General features: G+C 37.9%; 1 protein-coding gene across 1 annotated transcript; it reads right to left on the bottom strand.

Moving 5' to 3' along the window:
* Nucleotides 1-6,140: 6,140 nt before the first annotated feature.
* LOC146465771 (protein DD3-3-like) lies at nt 6,141-21,118 on the bottom strand. Its single transcript, XM_085128036.1, has 11 exons — nt 20,855-21,118; nt 19,130-19,207; nt 17,146-17,479; nt 14,742-14,954; nt 12,738-13,107; nt 11,747-11,806; nt 11,024-11,222; nt 9,237-9,321; nt 8,367-8,438; nt 7,420-7,581; nt 6,141-6,490 (listed from the first exon to the last, which is right to left on the bottom strand). Exons 1-11 carry the CDS (start codon nt 20,999-21,001, stop codon nt 6,279-6,281), a joined length of 1,932 nt encoding a protein of 643 aa, XP_084984162.1. The 5' UTR covers nt 21,002-21,118; the 3' UTR covers nt 6,141-6,278.
* Between the last annotated feature and the right edge of the window lie 149 nt (nt 21,119-21,267).

The raw sequence follows: 21,267 nt of genomic DNA, 5'->3' as shown, positions 1-21,267 counted from the left end.
CCGTTTTGCGCATCCATACTGCGCACGCAATTTGTGGCCAATGCCACACCACACGTCCATGGGAAAAGTGAAAACAAATATAGCGTTGGTGTGGGCCACAATAACCTTACATGGATTGAATTGTTTCGGCAAATGCGCGGTGGCCACCGTTTTCTGTCGTTTGATTATTTCCTTCACTTACTCATTTTTCACAAAAAAGTCTGAGTGCGAGAGGTTCCAATTATTTCTTTCTTCTTGCTATTAGGTTGGATCGAAATTCTCTGCTGAGCGAGTGAGCATGACTTGCAATTATCCTTCTATAAAAGCAGCTACTTCTACCTGAGGGGATGCCAACGGTGGAGTTGTCAATATTTACTTTAAAAATACGCCTGTTTGAGTTAACCCTTTCAGACCAATATCAACATGACTGTATATTCTCCTCATTGTCCTCCATATACCAGTTGGGAGATTTTGTCTTAAAATCAAGGCAATTCATCTTTGGTGACTATTTCCTTTATTCTCCTGACTTAAATATTTAGTCAAGCAGCGACATGTTAAGGAGAAACTACATGTTGGTCACCACTGGGGCTTAAATAAAAGGGTTAAAGGCTGGGGGAGTATCATGGGAGATATCATGATTTTTGGCCAAAATTCACTAAATTTAAACTTTGAACGCTATGTTAATTAATTTCTAAATCGTTAATTTAAAGAAATATTAAGAGTGATTCTTAGACGAAAGGTTGAACAAAAATATAGTACACCGGCGATTTTTAGTGCGTTACGAGAGCGAACTAAGAAACTTGAAAACGTCGGCCCGACGTTTTCAAATTTGAACCCCTCTTTATCTTAGTGATCTGTCGGCGAAAATGTCCGTGGATAGTTTCTTTGCATTCTGATGGTCTTTAAATGGAATTTTGTCATTTATATCTTGGCTGCTATCAACCGAATAGCGTCTTTTCGATTTTCAATGTGTAACTAAAAATAGCGTGAAACTGTCCCGTTTTAAGAGCAAGACAAACACGTTGGTTAGAGAAGTTCCTTTACATTTTGAAACGTAAAGCAAGGAAACCCATTTTGCATCAGCTACCAATTGAAAGCTTCTCTTAACGCTGTGGTCTTCCACGCGGTTTATCTCTAAAACGAGCGGGTCAACCCTCGATATTTTCCCTTTCTGGTGCGCGTTAGCCATTACCGTAACTGAAGCGAACGTTTTTAAAAAATATAGAGTGGGAAGAGTTTGGCGCCATGATAAGTCGTTAATTTTAAGAAATCATCCAAACAGATTCTCTACACGTTATCAAGCAACAGCTACAGGTAGTTATACCAAAAGTGACCGAATATTTTTTATCAAAATTCTACCGAAAGTTCCGACGGATGTAGTATTTTGAATAAGTCAGCTATCAGAATCGGACATTTCCGAAGGTTATATCTAACAAAAAAGCCATGATCACTGAAGGCCTGTTTGAACGATATTATTAGAGCATACCTTAGTTCAGCCTTGAATGGCATTCTTGCTAATATAATTGAAGCTTTGAACTTGGCCAAACTCGATTTCAATTGTTGGAACTGTGAAACTGAAGTGTAAAGGCCGGCTTTTAATATCGCCTCCCTCCAAAGTTATGCATATTACTAACAATTAGTCAAGCAGAAAATAGCTGATAAATAATAAAGTAAAAAACAATACACAAAAAAATCCAAAAATAAAACGCAAACGATGTTAATATAACTGGAGGCTACAGCTCATTTTTAACTCGTGAATGCGCGCATGCGCAATGAACGAGTTATAGCGATAGCTGACTCTCGACTTGGTCGATCAGTCGATCAGTCGATCAGTCGATCAGTCGATCAGTCGGTTTTGTCGTTAACTTTCGGGCGTGCGCAGTGAATGAGTTTTAAATTCAATTAGTGGAAAAAAACACGCGAACATTTGTTGTTCATGGCGCATCAGGAAATTCTTATTCAATATGTAGAGAATAATTTGACGATCATTTAGTGCAAGAATGGCGATTTTTCGTTCAATCTGAGCAAAGTTTCAAGTTTTTTCAGTTTTTCAGAAAGTCCGGGGTCGTAAACTCAATTAGTGAAAAAAAAAAACGTGAAAATTTGTTTCACGACGCGTCAGAATTCTCTCATTCATTCTGTAGAGAATAATTTGACAATCATTTTAGTGTAAGTATGGGGATTTTTCGTTGAATCTGAGCAAAGTTATAGGATTTTTTCGTTTTTTTCTACGAAGTGCGGTTTCTTTCAAGAATTAAAAATAATTTAATTTAAAAATAATTTAATTAAAAAATAATTTAATTAAAAAATAATTTAATTTGTCAGTTTTCACGCGAAAGCGGAACGTGCCATGTCACGCATCATTGACGTCGTAAACAAAATTATGCAAATTTCTGGTGAAATGAACACTTTTAAGATCTTGTCAGCTTTCATAGAGGTTTCAAAGGGAAAAAATGTTTCATTTTCGAAATTTACAACTGGTAATTTATGGGAAAGCAAAAGGACGCGGTCGATAAATAATTCTTATTTAGCAAGAGCTTGTCATAGTTCATTATTTTTACTTGATGATTGCGTGGACTGAACTCCAAAGGAAAAATTTCATGCATTTATGTCGGGCATGAATCGTAATGCGATACTTTGTTGAACATATTTCCCTTTGTGAGATCGGCTTGCCCTACAGTAATTTTGTAATTTTAATTCCCAAAAAAACTTCACTTGCCCATCGGGCAAGTGATGGTTAGAATCCACTAGCCCGATCGCGAAATCCAGTAGCCGCGGACTATCACACGAATTTGCATGACGTAGCTGCACATGGCGTGCTCCTATAAACTTTGAATAAAAAAAACACGTGATATTTTTTAATCGGCGCATCAGAATAATCGGCTTATTCAATCTGTACAGAATAATTTGACAATCATTTTAATAGTACAAGAATGGTCATTTTTCGTTACATAATCGGGCAAAGATATAATTTCTTTTAGCTTTTGAGGAAGTTTCCGTAGCCGTCTAAATTGCAATTACTATGTGTCATCTGCATTCACGAGTTGGCTCACAGGAGCCTTTGATTTCTTTCCCTGGCTAAAAGTCCCTCTTGTCGTTTATATTTTTCTTTTTCCCCTTTCTATACACAGCATTTGAATAAGCCTGTAAAATATACGAATCCTCTTTATACTACTACCAGTTTAATTTTCTGCAGATGCTCGTTAGGCTTACACCATTATATATCATACTGCTAAGCCTTTAGCAGCAGCCCCGTAGTTGGGTTTATCAAATACCTTTATCAAGACTTTTGTTCGTGTCTCCAGGAGACTTTTCAACAAAATGCTCATTTTTCCGCAATCTGTTTATAAATATTCTTTAGCTAGTGTTCGACATTGGGAAACACATCGAGTCCAACGCTGTAAACAGTAAGGGTAAAGCTAACTGTAAATTGTACTAAACTATATCTTGCACAGCTGACACTTCACGGATATAATTAACAACAGCGCGTAATCGGCTACACTCGATTGAAATTCTTTGCGTTTGTCTTTTTTTGTTTGTTTGTGTAACTTGTTGTTTGCGGAGCCACGGACGTTTAAAATAACTCTTTCAAGACTGCTGTTTTCAATTGTCATTTGAAAACAATTAGTTTTGTTTTCCGCGTTAATTTTTTTAATGTCAATGATAAACCACTAGTGGCTCACCAGGGTTATCATAAAGAGGCGGGGGGGGGGGGGGTGGGGTGGGAGTCACTACCTATATTAAAAAGGTATGTGCAGCCCAAAAGGCATAGTTTGTTTTAGCCGTTTTGGTCTGCAAGTCTCAAAACGGGTTACTAGAAATCGCCATTTTTTGGTCTGTAATAGGGTTAGCGGGGTTTGGGGAACCGCGCCGCACAGCCCCACTACAACTTCGGTGGAGTACCCCTCCCCCCGCCAGCTATCATACATACTGTCAATGTCTTGAGGATTTCAGTTGATTTTAAACAAGAGGAGTGTTTCGTAGGAGACTTATTAAACATAGCCTTCCTACGGTTAGTGTTAAATACCCACCCGAGGCTCTTTTGTTCGTGATGGCAGTCGGCTTTAATTTAAGGTGTTAACATTTTTTCCGCATTCAGAACAGCTTAAAATAGCCAATTATTACTAAAGTCGGTTTTCTCGAACCTTCTGTGGCAAAAACCAGTACCTCATCTGAACTAAGTTGCATAATTGTGGAATAAATTTTGACACTATACTCATATTATATTTAGTCAGTCATTCGACTTTTTGTCAAGGGCGTAGTTGAAAGCTACAGATAAAAAATTAGACAATGTTGAAGATAAAATGAGGCCTTTAACTACTATTATTAAAAATTTGAAGGTTAAAAATCCAAGCTTTCGCCGATCAACAGCATCATCAGCAAAAAAAAAAGCAAGTAAAGGTAATGGGGTTTTCAGTTTTCTTGTCAAGCTGTGATTCCCACTTTATCTGGAGAAAAACTTCTCCTATACTTTAAAGATTCATTGCCTTTTGTTTGTTTTTCAGTAGCCCTCATATTTCATGGCGTAGATGGTGAACACACAGAAAGAAAGAGTCACAGTCAACTTTACTTCCTTTGGTGTTTCATCAGTTCCCCAGGAAGCCGTTTTGGTATGAAAGCTGAACAACAAAGAACTAACCGATAAATTAAGACTCTAAGCCCAACGGAGGAAAGCTCTGGTTCAAAGGTCAACAGGGCAAATTGGGTTTTCATTACGTCATTAACGATCCATAGGAAGAAAGCACGCCTATTGGCTAATGCAAGGCTAAATACGCTTGTGATTGGCTAACAATCTGTAGGATGTGCGGCTGATGACGTTTTTGCAGAAACCTCGCTTTCATAACGAGGTTCAAAACAACTCGGAAATGGCCCATTACTTAAATAAGGTGGGTACCAAGCCATGCAGGCCGCTTTCCTAATGAAATTTCCTTCTATTATTAGTCAAGGGCTCCGGACCTGGAGAATCGTTCAGCACTTCAATGCCAAGACCAGAACTTTCTCTGTAAAAAGTCTGCTAGACATTCCTTTTTAAATTCTTGTTAGTGTTCAATGACGGTTAAAAAGAAAGACAACCTTTTAACCAACAACAACAGCAACAACAAAAACCATTTCGTGATCAGGAGAAAAACTGATTATAAACAATTCAAAGTACTGTATTTTTATTCACATTGACACTAATAAATTGTAAGCAGTAATTTCATATATTAATACACAATTATTCTATGTTAGATCATGCAATTTGCTTCTTTCCTACAATTCAATAAACTGATTAATTCTAATTACACATTAAGCAGAAATTTTATATATTAATACCTGTTCTTTTGTACAAAATCATGCAATGTAGTTTCATAAAAACCCTTTTATCGAGAAAGTGGGAAATACAATACTTCATATATACCCTGTACTTCTCTACAATCTAAATATAATTACTGAACAACACCCAAAAAGCTATACTTCTAGGTGCTGTAACTAGCAGTGTTTTTCTCATAACCAAGAAACTCCCGATAATAATCTAACAATTACAACACTAAGCATAGTAAATTGACATTTTCCAGTTTGCCCTGAGCCCAAGGGCAAGCACAATTAAATATAATTATATCCGAGAAACAATGCACCCCGTATATGACATTTTAAAACGATTACAAATCACACAACCATTTCAAGTTTTTCTCAAGCAGGGAGACATTATTCATGAAAATGGCTAATAGCACATTTTCTGAATAATAATAATAATAAAAAAAAAAAACCCAATCACTCTTTTGGGCGCGGACGGTATATTAATAATTAATTTAATAATTAACAATTAATTGTATGTCCTGGAATAGCCAGTAAACTTATTTACATTACAAGATTTGTATCAGAAAATTCAGAAATTTAGTCAAACAATGTCTAATGATTTTCTGTTACTTCAAGTTCTATAATTATTTATATTATAATACACTCAATTTGTACAAACTCATAAAAAAAACCCTGAGGACATTTCAAGGCACGTGGCAAATTACTAATTAATAAAAACTCATTGCTGAGGACTCGTTTTCGTCTTTTCCATTATTTTGAAACGTTATTTTGTGAACCCATGCAATACTTTTTTATTATAAACTATTTAACTTGTACACACTCTTATATCTTTTGAAAGCATTGAAAACATATTGAGGTACTCATGGTCAATTGATACTTTTTTATTATAAACTATTTAATTTGTACACACTCTTATATCTTTTGAAAGCATTGAAAACATATTGAGGTACTCATGATCAAAATCAATTACTAAATTAAAACTTGCACTGCAAGTTTAGCATTTAATCGATACAGAGGACTCCTTTTTGGCTTCTATTTGAGAAGTTGTTATTTCGTGAGCAGATGTAATAAAAACACCCCTTGTTACTGAACTGCACAATCATGCCCCCGAAGGATGCTGGGGCATTGTTGAGAAGGGAATCCATTTTGGTTGCTTTAGCTTCCACCGACTCTTTATCACAATTCTTGCTCTTCTGAAGGCAGCTGTAATACCCTTGTGAATGAATGAATACATTCATTGATAAGTCAAAAGCAAAAGCTACTGCAAGAAAAGTGCTCATGACCTCGTTTTACTTAAGGGAGTTGCTGGCAGTAATACTGTATGAACAATTTTTTAGGCTGATTCCAAATTTATTGAATCTTGAGGTTCTGTGATCACTAGCTAAATGTAGGATTGTTTCAAGGTAGATTCAAGTTCAATAATATATGTACAGCTGTATGACCAAACATGTAAATGCAAAGAAACCCTGACTCCTGCCAGTTGGAATATTTTAACCTTGTTAAACTACCCCAAGGTACCTTTCTCTTGCATACTTTTTGTGATGTGCTTGGAGGGCAAAGAACAATATTATCGAGAATGACAGTGTATTATTTTGTGATTGACACAGGCAAACTCGGAAAATTCTGATTGCTCCTAACAGGAGTCAAACCTAAGACCTTCTGATTACTAGTTCTGATGCTCTCCCACTGAGCTACAGGAGACTTCTGGGTTTGTATACAATTTTCTATGCAAAATTCAAGACTTTTTCCATACTGCTTCCAAACAAAAATTAATTATTCTTTTCGTGTACCAGACTTAAAACTTTGATTGAGTCAAATCACACTCCTACAGGAGAAATAATTTTGGCAGAGACGAAATTAATTTTAGATTTCACTTCGCAATTCAGCACAAATTGTTGTAGCTTTATTAAGAACCAAACTCCAGATTTTTTCAATTTTTTCCAGATTTTGTCCTTATTTTACATACTTTTTCCAGGTTAAAAAAACTTGTTTGCAAATTTCAATACTTTTCAAAAGAATCCCAGATTCTGTAGGAACCATGTTTACACAAACTTGTATATTCAAAATGCAGTTGGGTGGCAAATATTGCTCACCCTAAACGTTTAGCCTGTGAATCTGTCAGTTACGTTGTATCAGACATACCTGCAGTTGCCAAGCTAACAGCAATGTCTTCTGGTTTGGGGTCTTTATATTCCAGGCTTGTCCACACGACTTTTGCACCCTGAAACAGCTTGGACATTTCCCACGGGAGGGGATAGTTGTCTACTGGATTGTCTGCTTCCACCATGTTATTCCTGTCCGTACCTGTAATAACATTATTGGCATCTAGTTTCGTATCTTTCAACTAAAAGTTCCCCTCCCTTCCAGTTGTCCTTTGTAGCACATTATAGAGGAAGTGGAGACATGGTCACAGTGTGGTGGGGCACTGAAGTGCGTTGATCTTTCCATCAGAAGGTATGCCGTTCAAGGATGATCGAGCCACATTCACGTAGTTGTGTTGTCTCCTTAAGTAATGTGGTCCACAAAGTCTAAGGTTGTGTCATAGGAGAGTCATTTATTCAGGCAGTGCAAGACAACAGGGTATACACTATACAGATCAAAAACAGACAGCAAACAACTGCCCAGCTTCAGCCTTCAACTGCAACATGGTGGAGACTGGGATGAAGTCAGTGGAGGAGGGAAGAAGGGAGCTTTGGCCTACACCCTTTTCACTGCTTTCTGGGATTGCAATTTACAGTCAGTCAGTAGGATTAAAAACGAAAGGAGCATAATTAATGTAGTCTGAAAGGAGATATACAGTCACCTAACAATCACACATTCACATCATCTAAATGGATGGTACATGACATTGTTTAAACATAGCCAACATGGCAAACCTCACTTTGTTTACCATTCAGTTACTTGCTGGGAGATGAAATATTACATCAGCAACCATTTTGTTTATTGAAAGAGGAGGGGTGGGGGGGGGGGGCATTCAAGGGGAAGAGGGTAGGGATGAGACATGGTAAAATGGTCTAACTTGTGGTCTTTTGTGCAGAATGATGCTGATAATCAAGTGCAGTGTCATCTAAAAGTAAGAATGCACCTACCACTTCTTCCTTCCCCAGCATCCCCAGCCTGCCCATCTCCTGCTGGGCTGTTGTTATTATGTGTGTTGGAACCTGGCAAGAAGAAACAAAATGAACAAACAACAACTTAACTTGGCACAACTTGTCAGAGATTTTATGGAGAGTACATGTAAGTGTGGTATAAAGTTAGTTTGTTGGACATGTAGATGTGGAGTTTGGTGGTCCAAGGCCCCTGCCATCGTGTTGTCAAACTTGTTTCCACATTGTATCTATTATGTTCGTACATGTACAGGTAGGACTGGTATATAAATGGCGTACATGTAGGCACTGGTTCGATTAATTGTGTGGGATAGTGTGGACAGTAGCATCCCACCCAGGCCACCTCATTATCATCTGAATTTTATACTCATTGGCCAGCCTTTGGATACTGCAGGTCAAGCCTTATCCGTGTGTAGCACTTTGCTGTGCCGGTGGCACTACAATGTAGCAGTTGTCAATAGCCTTTAGATTTCAGTACAAGTTAATGACTTTTCAAATCTAGTTTAATTTGCATGCTTTAGATAATCACTCCACACCAATTTGTTTTAGAGTCTCCTTATCTACCGGCAAACAACATGAATGGGCGAGTTAGTGTTGGAGACTACTGTAAATTATTAACTGGTTTCAAATTTGAAAGTCATACTTGTACTTAAATCAAAAACTCCCTAATGTTAAAAAATTAGATTCAAGGGTAACTTTTGACCCTATACAGATGAGTCTAAAAATTTAGAGTCTAATGTTATGCATCTACTGACAAAATTTGTATGTTCCATCGAATTCATCCAAGCTGTACTAATTAAAAGAAAAAAAGTATTAAAACATGACAGTAAATATGTCAAGACAATCACATACCTGCCCACTGAATATGAAGCACATCAGTTTCCTTATTGATGGACAATTTGTTGGGAACAAAGTCATACTCAACAGCAGGATAGACCTAATGATACAAAATGTACCTGAAGTCATGTACTTGTTCCATTAAATTATTATGCTTTAGCTTAACTCAGAGAAAAATTATTATATGCAGTTAAATGCAATTTAACTAAGTTAACAACAAAGAAAAGCTAGCATTCATTGGGTGGTCAGCGGCTCTTGGTAGGTAGCGCGTGCGCAGAGCACTGCTTTGTAGGATTGTCTCGGTTTTCTGCCCCTCCCTCCCTCTCCCCTTGATTCCCCTTTTTTCCACTGCTTACGCAGTGTGACGGGTGTCCGGATGACCAGGTGTGGGGGCTCATGGCTGGGTTGCGGGGATTGCCAGCCATGGGAGCGTATTACTGTCTAGGGGCCGGCTGGTCACAGTGGAGGCCCCTGGGACTTCCCGGGCACCCTTCTTCCACTCAGCTAAATGCAGTTGTTAAACATGTCTTGCGAAAATCTCCTCATTACAAGCTGTCATATGCAGTAGTATTATAAAGGTCACAGTATCATGGTAAAGTCGTCGTTACTTATTAAGACAGTGTTCTCAGTATAAAAACATCTAATCATTTTCAGTGAACAGTGTCTGAAAACTGTCAGCAGTTCAGTGCTTGAACTGTTGCCAAACATTTAAGTATTGACTATACAGTTTATTTCTTTTAACTTGTATCAATACTTTAATTTACACTTACAGTACCTTACATGTAGGTTTAGGATAGGTTAGGGATGTACACTGTAAACTACTGACTTATCAGTAATTGATGTCACTCTCATTAAATTAGTGTTATTATTATTTGAAACATAAGCAAGCGCAAATTAAAGTTAATAGCCGACGTTTCTGCGTCATCGTGACACCATTCTCAAGGCAAAGTGGATAAATTAATGCGAAGATTTGATTTCTATACTTTACAGTCTCTACAAATTAGCATATTAACAAAGGATCACAAGTTCTTCTGGTGAATACCTTTGCGCGAATCGAGTCTGTTTGCACGTTTAGGGATGGTTTAAGTTTTCTTATGAAAGCATCTCCTTAATTAGGCAATCAAATTTGTTAGAACACTTAGCTAGCACGTGAAATTGTTCTGAAAGACAACGAGGCATAGACATAACTCGAACGTGCCTCATTGTCTTTCAGAACAATTTCACGTGCTAGCTAAATGTTCTAACAAATTTGATTGCCTAATTAAGGAGATGCTTTTCATAAGAAAACTTAAACCATCCCTAAACGTGCAAACAGACTCGATTCACGCAAAGGTATTGACCAGAAGAACTTGTGATCCTTTGTTAATATGCTAATTTGTAGAGACTGTAAAGTATAGAAATCAAATTTATATTCGCATACAGTTAATTTATCCACTTTGCCTTGAGAATGGTGTCATGATGACGCCGAAACGTGGCTATTAACTTTAATTTTCGCTTGCTTATGTTTCAAGAAATCATTATTGATCAAAAATTATTATTATTATTATTATTATCATTGCACTGTTCAAAATGTGCCAAAAGTATCCTTTGAGGAAAAAACAAACGAACAAACAAACACAGAAACTGAAGAGGCAGTGATATGGAATGCATGCACTGTATGGAAAACCCTGCCATATTTTCAGTTCACTGCTTGTAGGCCACGTGCAAAATAAATCTGGGAACCAAACACTCAACATTTGCATTTGAGCCCCCTTGAGCAATAGTGTAGAGCACAGCTGTATTGTATTGGAATACATGCATACCTGCACTATGTTTCCCCTCTTTCCACGAATATTCAAATTGTAGATGTCCTTGTCCTTCGGTACAGAATCAGTTAATCGCTGACTCAATCTAATGATATGTGACCTGTCCTGAAAAGTCCGTCCAAATTGTGCTGTGTTTATCGCTAATTTCAAGGGCGATGTAGCTCCGATGTCAATTGCAGGGTTTTGTTGAATCAGCCTAAAAGGTATTCACAGTAAGATAGTAAAACTACTTACAATAAAATTACTAATTAATTTTTCAGAATACAGTTATATTATTTTAGTATACATGTACATGCAATTTAAGTCAAAAACTCTAGAGAGGTAGAATCTCTCTTTCACTCTTTCATACCACTCTGATATTTACGTGTACTTGCCACAACAGACCATGAAATGTTGGTTTTCATAACCAGTTTTTCTAGAGACAAGTGGTCAGCCCACTGACTGCCCAGCCTCCACCCAACCTGTAAAAATCTGTTCACTTACACTAGTACATTTTAAATTAAATTGCATGCCCCTTTGCAGGAAGCCTTTCCATCGTAATCCCAGCTTCTGGCCTTTACTGACTGATGAGATATTATTATGTAAGTGCAGCCCTCCCTCTCTCTCACACTCTATTAGGAGTCATATTTTCTTAGCCTCCCCCCTCCAATTGAGACTGATAATTTGATTCCAACTCACTTAAAGTTGCTAACACACACAAGATACATACAGTGTACTTACTTATTGTTATAAGATGAATTAGTTTTCCAGCCATCATAGTCATCAGTTGATATGTTATATCTGAAACAAAGAGAGCAATGTAATATTTATTTAGATGTACATTAATTTGAACAGGAATTTCACTCAGGGGATAACCCTTGTATAACCTTGCACCAAATTTCTGATAGGCCAATGGTTTCCTAAAATATCTTATTGTAATGAGTTTCATGCAAAGTCCTTGACCATGATCATAATATCTTAGGCCCTGAATACAGTTGTAACATCCATAGATAAGCCATTTGCATGGCCATGTCTTTTCCATCAAAAAGCTTAATAATTTATTACAAGATTTTCGAATCAGTCAACCACAAGAACAGCTAGGCAGAGAAAAAGCTCATAACTGAAATGGTGGATATCAAAAAGTGTAGATCTATACAGTTGATGATCATTAATCAAGATACTGATGTCTTGGATGTTTTACTCAGTTTCTCAAATTCTTACCATTAATCAGATCCAGTGGTACATGTAATAATTATTTTTCAGTGCCTGGGCCTCAATAATCCATGTCTGTTTTCAGGGGCCTGTTTCTAGAAAGTCCCGGTAACTTACTGGGCCCAATAAGTATATTTTTAAATGTTTTTTTTTCGCCAATTACACAGTGATTACAGACATGGTACTTGTCCATTGTTTTCGCAGAATTAAAAGATTTTAAAATTAGTATAAAAAGCTAACAAAAATTGACTTTATCAACAGAGACACTTATCAGGCCCAGTAAGTTACCAGGACATTTGAGAAACAGGCCCTTGGCCTCTAAAATCATACATCTCTTTCATACACTATACATTAATGTACCACAATGGTTACAGTGCTAGACCCGTTTTCGATTGAAACCAAACTGGCAACATACATGTACCAAAAAGAATGGCCAAAATAACCCTTACCTGGGTGGCACTTACTTATCAACAGAATGCCCCCCTCCCCCAACTCCCTACGGGTAATTGTGTGTGCTTACCTAATTCTAAACACACAGAGCTGAGCTTGACCAGAAGGAAAGGAAGGAATTGTCCAAGTAAAGTTTGGTGTGACACCTTCAGGGGTGTTACCAAGGTGATTGTCTCTTGTCCAGGGTGCCTGGCCACAGTATGGTTCATCTAGTTTCACTAAACACATTGGCTTGTCCGAACCATGAGGGACAGCCCATGTGAAACGCTTGCCTGCTGCACGACATTTTTGCTCATTATTGTATTGCACTAAAGTCAGTTTTTCCAAATAGTTTGTGAATGTCATCCATTTGCCACTATTGTCTGTGCAATCTTTGGGGTTGTTGTATGTTGACCATGGCTTGCGCACTTTTCCTCCTGGGTAATATTCAACACACTCTCCTAATGGAGAATATAAATGAACATTAATGAACAAAGCAGTAACATACATGTACTGCATGAAATAAATGTAATAATCAGAGTCTAATCAAATGATCTGAGTCGACCTTGACTTAATCAACCAAAGAGCAGTCAATAAGTACAGTCAATCTCTTTTAATCAGTCAGTCAGACAGTTAACTGATCAGCTGTTCAATCAATTACTCAGTTCACAAATTAGCAAACTTGTCAATCAATGGAACAATCTGTCAGTCAGCCAGTCAGTCAGTCAGTCAGTCAGTCAGTCAATGTATCTGACAGTCCTGGAGTCAGTCATTCAGACAGTTTGTAGTCAGTCAATTAATCAATCAGTTAGTAAATCAGCAAATCAATCTTAATAAGGGGTCTCATGCCTGAGCATTTTATTCTGCATCCTACGCCGCTTAGATTTTTAGCCGTTAAACTCTCGGCAAGATTGAGCTCCTTGAATAGTTTTATATATTACTATTTTTATAAGAAAGCTTTAATTTTGAAACTTGTTTGGAGCCTTTGAAGTGGTTGGGTTTTAAAGGCAAAAAGGAAACAAAAAAAAAAGAAAATATTTTTCTCTCTGGATTTTTATCTCAGGATTCGAACCCTGCAGGACCGTTTACTTCTAAGTCGGCACACCATTTCACAAGACAACACATCCAGGACTCCTGAAGCCGAGATTAATTTTTGTATTTATAAGTTGTTGAGGGTGTCGAACTATCTTGTACAGGTGCCGTTACGATTTTAACGGTCAAATTACTTCGGACCACCAAAAAAGACTCATCGCGATAATCTTCACTGAATCTTCATCACTTTTGCCGTAAAATTCATTGCCAAAAATCTCTTACTCGTACAGAATCGTTCCAAAGCCTCTCTAGAACATCGTCAGCTGTGTGTCCACTCATTGCTTGTAAGTTTCAAGCGAAAAAAGGATGAAGTAATCACAAAATTCACCCACAAACCACACGTGGAAATCCAAGATGGCAGATAATTTGCAGTTGACAAGAAAAAACAAATCTTGTAGGTTTTTTGGTCATGTATCTGTCACCAAATGTACGAGTCTTTACCAGGCCCTCTTAAGTTTATTATATGCGGTTTAATTGTTTTTAATATGTGCGGTATTATTCATACCAGCACTGTAACTTAGGACGTACTGAGTACGTCCTCATAGCATATGAGTAAACTGATACAGGATGTACTCAGTACGTCCTTGTAGCAGTGAAAGGGTTAAGGAAAAGTTATTTGTTGAGTTTACGTCCTCGTTTATTGCAACGTAATGGCGGCTGATGGTGAATACAATATGCACTATTCGTAGACTCATGAATAATTAATGATTTTGATTAAATTCCGAATAAATTGATATAAAATTGACAGCTGAATTTCGACCGAGCAAGCGAGTGAAATTCGCCCCACATTACAATATCTCGTTCATTGCCCATGTGCACATTCACAAGTTAATAAACTTGACTTTAAGTTAAAAAGTACAAAACAAATAAACCAATGGACCATGCATACAGTTATATCCACCGAGAACATGATTGTTGAAGACAATAATACGTCTAATAATATAATTACAGGCCAGTTACAGATCGTATTATACAGTAAGTATGCAACAACAAGCAGACCAACCTTTGGGCTCAACATTGAAGCTGTGTTTCTTGTAATATTCACAGCGTGACACATCACTAGTCAACACTGCAATATCCTTCCATTCTGTTGGATGCCAGTAAGGGTAGTAGTCTCTTTCCTCTGGACACTCATATCCTCGCCGCGTGCCTGTGGGATTCTGTCGTGTATAGATACTCTGTTTGCCAGCAAGCTTTTGATCAGCAGTAAACAAACCTGTATATACATAGCATAAACAAAGCTGTTAACCATCTGTAAGTTGCAATGGGTTATTCCAGAAAAAATCCACACCTCCCCGACGGATGGGATTCTGGAAATTCTCACTGGAGGGGGGGTCAAACACTCTGGAAATCCAGGCGGGAGGGAGGGTTGAACTCAAGAAAGTCTTCTGCAGGAGTCATTTCGACCGATAGTTCACGCGATTCGAACGTTTAGTTCGGTGACACTTCAGCGCTCTCAGACCCTGAAAATAATAGAAATATTTTGTTCACATATTTCTCACCTAAAATAAATGATAATCTAAGTTCCTTCGCAGGTCCTTTTATAGCAGAAAACGCGAACAACAAGATAGTAAAGAACGAGCCATCGCAACATTGTTGCAACGAAGAGTTTGAAACGCCTGACACATTTCTATTCGTACCAGACCCAGCGCGCCACCGTTGTGTGCCATTGCATTCTTAACGTGGATTCCACTGCGTCAGGCGGAAGAATTTTTTACTTGTGCAAGCAAGAAAGAAGAGCTATTAGCTGAAGAAGATAATTCCAAAGAATTTTGGGCCAAACATTCCCTCTTCGTCGAAAATACTTGAGAGGAACTTGTAGCCATCTGTACCTCGCAAAAATTTTGGAAACGTAAGTTATTGCGAAAGCAACAGAAGGAGAAAGTTCTTGGACGGGTTCCTGCAACATATACAGTGGTAACCTCTCTGAAGTCCCATGGTCTGTAGCACAGTTGAACAAGCAGCCATGCAGTGCGTTTTCTGCGTGCCGTTTTAAGATTCCATGGGTGTTGTCCATTGGGCACAAAGGATGAACTCGTTCGCTTTTTTGCATTGTTGCTCCTTTTTTTTTTTTTAGTTCCACGCGATAGAGTTTTTAATATTAGCAGAAGCTTTAGAAACTAAAAAAGAACATCTTCTAGACGCGATTGTGCGTATTTTATATTAAAAATAAATTAAATTTAAGCCTAATATTTTTTTTCCCGGAAATCCAGGCGGGAGGGGGGGTCTTTTGTTTTGGAAATCCAGACAGGAGAGGGGGTCCTGTGCTTCAGGAAATCCAGGTGAGAGGGGGGGTTAAAAAACGACCCCATCCTTCGGGGGGGTGTGGATTTTTTCTGGAATAACCCAATATCAACATGTGCATTTCAAACAAAGACCTGCTTGAAAGGAGTGGAACCAAATCTGTGACTACCATCCTAATGAGGAGGCGCTGGAGGTAGATTGGCCATGTCACCCGCCACAAAGCCTCCTTCGCCAAGACTGCCTGGCCCTGAACACCAGCGGGAAAGCAAAGGTAGGGTCATCCGAAGATCATGTGGCAACCAAAACTGGAGAAGGAAATGTGCACAACAGATGGGAAAGACCTGGAGACGATTGCAGTCATGGCGAAGGACCGGCAGAAGTGGAGGGATTAGGTTGCTCATGCCCTGCATGCCACCTGACCTAATAGGGATGAGTGAGTGAGTGATCAACATGCACAATTCTCACTGTTCGTATACATTGCTCGGCACATGGGAAAATTTATTTAAACGCCAAGATATGTTGATTAAGTTGCAAATACAGATATAATAAAAATTAAATTTCTCTGAGACAATGTTTAAGTGAAATTTTTTTCTAGTTTTGAATAACTGTTCTGACACCAGGGAAACAAAATAATACAGACAATTGGGGTTTACACTGCAGATTACCAAGAAAAAATTACCAAAAATTTAGACAAGGGAGTTAAACACCGTGTTGAAATTACACCACAATGGGCTTTATATATAGTATTACATACTTGAACAACTTGCAAACTTTGGATTTTCCAATGCAGATCTTTATCTGCCATTATTCTACGTGTGAATTCAGGAAACTTGGCAAAATAGGTTTATGTTGACACGGTGGGCGGGCGGCAGACAACATAATAATAATTATATTAATCATTTCACATTTCACACACACACTGACAATCCAATGGAAAAAAAAAATAACCTTTCCGGCAAGAGTAGGGGGTGGGAAGGGAAGGGAACCCTGTTTCCAGGTTATGGACTAAGACTATCCAATTAGCTTGATTGTTTTGAAAAAGAGAAAGGATAAAAAAACATGCAGAGAGAGGCATAAAATGGAGCAAAAATTTGGCCACTTATTAAGCATTATGGCTTTCTTGTTTATGCATTTGGATTGCACTGTTAGTAACAGGTCCTCACCCTGATTCCGTTCCCTTCTCTTGCATTTCTCATACCAATCCCATGACTCATGTAGGCCTCTGTTTATGTCCTTATCTTTATTTTTGCGGGTCTGATACTGTTGTGCAGTTTCGTCCTTCTTATTTGAAGCGGTGAACTTTGGAGTATTTGTATTTATGCCATTGCGTAAAGTTTCGGCATCAACTGTTTGAGGTACCCATTGACACTTATACTGCAGCACAATGTTACTGTTCATCTTATGAGGGTTCATATCATCATTTCCACCAGATCCATGTTGATTGGTCCACTCAAATGTCAAGTAGGATTTGCCTGTGACTCCACTTTGGAAAAAATTCTGCAAAATGCACAACATTTCCTCTAATCAGTTCCCTCACTCTAACAAACAACACTGCAACCTTCACCCCTTGATAAAATGCCCCTAATATGTGTAAAATGTTATTATTCAATTGCGACCATGCAGAAAATGAGTAGTAGAAAGAAAGGGTTTTACCCATAAGTCAGGGTTTACTCTGCACAGCATCACTGGGCTATTGCAATTAAATGAAGGGGCGAGTGGAAAAAAGCCCTCTGACATCTGAACTTATGTCAAATTCTCCTTTGCTTATACAAGAAAGAACAAGGCAATTTGCTAGGAGAATTAAGCAGTCCATCAGATGTTACTTATAAGGCTTTTTTCCATGCACCCCTTCAAATGTAAATTATTATTGGCATATATGAAATTTGCAAAAGTGTGTCAAACATGGGTGCACACAAATTATTACTAAAGGAATTCTGTGTTACTACATGACAGACCCTTTGACAATAAACGTATTGGACACCATTGTTTTTTCAAAAGTGATTATAAACTATTAATTTTATAAAGTTACATTGTTTTTGATATGTTATGTACATGTACTATACAACTGAAGACTGTCAGTAAAACAAACACTACAAACCACATTTATTAGCAGCAATATAAAAAGCTCCTTAGCATTATTATTAAACCTGTTATTTATTATAATAATTTATTAATATTTATTGCAATTATTCTATTAGTTGTCTATTATTTATATTAACTATAAATAAGTTAATATAAATACTGTAATAATTATTAGTATTTTGCAAAACACTAATTTCACCCCATAAGTGCCTCTACAGTAATTGAAAATTATCTCCAAAAAGGGTGTAAAGGACCCTCAAATGGTGCCCTTAACTGAGGCAAGTGTTCTGTCAAATTTTTAAAACAAGAGGTGAAAGGTCACTTATTTGTTTTTTCAATATAAGCTTTCCATATGATGTCTAGTCACTCAGGCTGGCTCATAAAACCTTATTGCACATGAGTCACAAAATCTAAAATCATCAATAAGCAATCCTTGCATCAGTACTCTTGAAAGAAGTCGTACATGCACAGTACAATACCAAGAGAAAATGCAAATGCAAATACCCCACATTTATTACAAAGTATACAAAAGGTGTGCTATACTGTTAGTAGTGGTGAACATAATTATTAGATTTTTCAATCCAAAGATACAGTTGTAGGATCAGACTGTTCACCTTGGACAAGAAACTAGGGCAATCCAGTCATTTGCATCTTGCTGACCAGGTACATACAGCATACATGTACATACGTAAATGGGTACCAATAAGGAAACCTAACATAATGATGTCCGGGTATCCCTGTAATGGTTTGGTGTTCCATTTAAGGGGAATATCAATACTTCTAGCAAAGTTGCTTCAGGCTCAGTATCTTATCAGGGGTAGCAAAGTTGCTTCAGGCTCAGTATCTTAACAAGGGAAAGTTGTAATGCTGTAGACTGTGATGGACTTATTCTCCTATATAGAAGGGAGTAGTAATGCACCTTGTCATTTCACAATGGATATCCTGTGATGGACTATAATGGTCACCGATCTAAGGGGGGGGAGGGGGGTTAGTAATAATGTAAATGTTAGATAGAAGATTTGGGTAATTTTCAAATTCAACAATCTATTTTTCATCACAGTGTACCATATTGAACTGGTCAGCGGCAGTATTGGCAGGCTTGTCCGTTTTATCTCCAACGTTGTATCCGCCACGGTTATTGTTCTGTATATAAAAAAGAGAATTTACAATCTTACTGCATAATGGAACGAAGTTGGGTGAATTTTATTTAACCCCAGTTATGAAACAAGAAAGGTGTGGCATTGATTCAACAGGCCTCAAGTGTGGTAAAGAAGGAATTATCAAATTATCAAAGGGGCAGGATGGGTTTGACAGCCACACATAAAGCGTCAGTGGCAAAGGTATCCATGTATGGATATTTTCTGCAAAGCATAATTATAGTAGCCAGGTAACACAGTGGCAAAGGCATTGACCACTGTGTATATTAGGTCGGGGGTTGACTTGTAATGAGGGGTCACATAAATTTGTTTCCTTTTCCAATGCACATGTGACATGTAACAGGAACAGATATTGTACAGGAAAATACCTGGAAGAGCATTGATTAACCCTTTCACTGCTACAAGGACGTACTTCCTGTATCAGATTACTCATATGCTATGAAGACATACTCAGTACGTCCTTAGTTACAGTGCTTATATGAATAATACCGCACATATTAAAAACAATGAAACCGCATATAAATAAACTTATGAGGGCCAGGGTGACAGATACATGACCAAAATCCTACCAGATTTGTTTTTTCTTGTCAACTACAAATTATCCGCCATCTTGGATTTCCACGTGTGGTTTTTGGGTGAATTTTGTGATTACTTCATCCTTTTTTCGCTTGAAAATTACAAGCAACGAGTGGACACACAGCTGACAATGTTCTAGAGAGACTTTGGAATGATTCTGCTGACGAGTAAGACATTTTTGGAAATGAATTTGACGGCGAAAGTGATGAAGATTCAGTGAAGATTATTGCGACGAGTCTGGTCGGCACATGGGTGAAAAAATGGCCCGCAGTAAAAGGGTTAAAAAAATACCTCACATTCTCACTTATGCTCATGACACATATTTTGTGCAGTTCCAAAAATTGGAAATTCCTTGAGGGTAGGGGGAGGGGGATCTTAAAAGCCAAATTTGAGGAGCAAAGTATGAAGCTAAACTGGAATTACCTGGGTGATGGGGTGGGAAGGGGGGGGGGGGGGGCAGAACAAAAAGCCTTCTGTGTGGGGAGTTAATGGATATTTTCTGGAAGTGCATATTCAATCTTCCATGCATATAATTTATAAGCTCCACAAAACTTTAAAAAAAATATAATTCCCCAAATTATAACAACTGAACAACAATTTATTAGAAGAGAAGACTTATTACAATATTAGATACCCATATAACTTATATCCCTACTGTGCTGGTGGATTTTGGCACTTCAGGACTGTTGAAACAAAGAAAACTGCCTCACCAGAAACGAATAGTCAGAAATAAATGAAATTCCATCAGTATAGTTCTGAATAGTTTGAGACAACCATTGGAAATTTATTTCACAACAGACGAAATTTGATGAATATATGCAAGTTTATTATAACCTACATCCTTTATTAGCTAGTTCAATTTTGAACCGTTTCCGAATTAACTTAGAATGGTTGCATATATTATCGTACTACTGTATGTATGGAGCTCATCCATAAAATGATCCTGTCGCTTCCATAATTAGTGAAGCGTTCGTGATTATCAGCCATGATAAAGTAATTTATGAAACACAAAATCGATTTAGGTGGTAACACAGGAGAAGCACTAGATGCACAATACCTGAGAATCAAACAGTCTGTTGGCATTTCGCCTCTCCGCCGACCTCTCGTTTAAGCGATTATTTGTACCTCGAGGGTTGTGCATGTACACATCTGCATGGCAGCAAGAAAGAAGGAAGGCAAGTAGAACACATGTGAAAGGTTTCATCTCCAATGAGCTTGGAACACCTCGCAACGAAGCCCGAAAACGCAAGAAAACGTCCTGAGCGAAGCGATTTCGAAACCACTATGATCATTTCGCAGAACTTCCTTCGCTTTGCACCAGGCACGATTTTACATTACCATATTTGGTTACGGAAGCTTCACTTACCAGCAGTGTCAAAAAGCGGCGATGACGTAACCCGTAAAAGGAAGTGACAGACTACAGTCCGTTTCCTCAGGTTTCCTCTCTCTCGAATGTTAGGTTGCGAAATA

This window comes from Pavona decussata, unplaced genomic scaffold (genome assembly GCF_977016875.1).
Source record: "Pavona decussata unplaced genomic scaffold, jaPavDecu1.1 SCAFFOLD_155, whole genome shotgun sequence".
In the NCBI taxonomy this organism is placed as follows: domain Eukaryota; kingdom Metazoa; phylum Cnidaria; class Anthozoa; order Scleractinia; family Agariciidae; genus Pavona; species Pavona decussata.
Note: the sequence above shows the minus strand (reverse complement) of the source record. Positions and strands in the feature narration are given on the sequence as shown.

Coding starts and splice junctions, on each gene's coding strand:
- LOC146465771 (XM_085128036.1), bottom strand. CDS start 21,001: ATGAAACCTTTCACATGTGTTCTACTTGCCTTCCTTCTTTCTTGCTGC. Junction 19,208..20,854: donor ACAGACTGTTTGATTCTCAG/GTATTGTGCATC, acceptor TTTTATATACAG/AACAATAACCGTGGCGGATA. Junction 17,480..19,129: donor CCGCTGACCAGTTCAATATG/GTACACTGTGAT, acceptor TGCATTTTGCAG/AATTTTTTCCAAAGTGGAGT.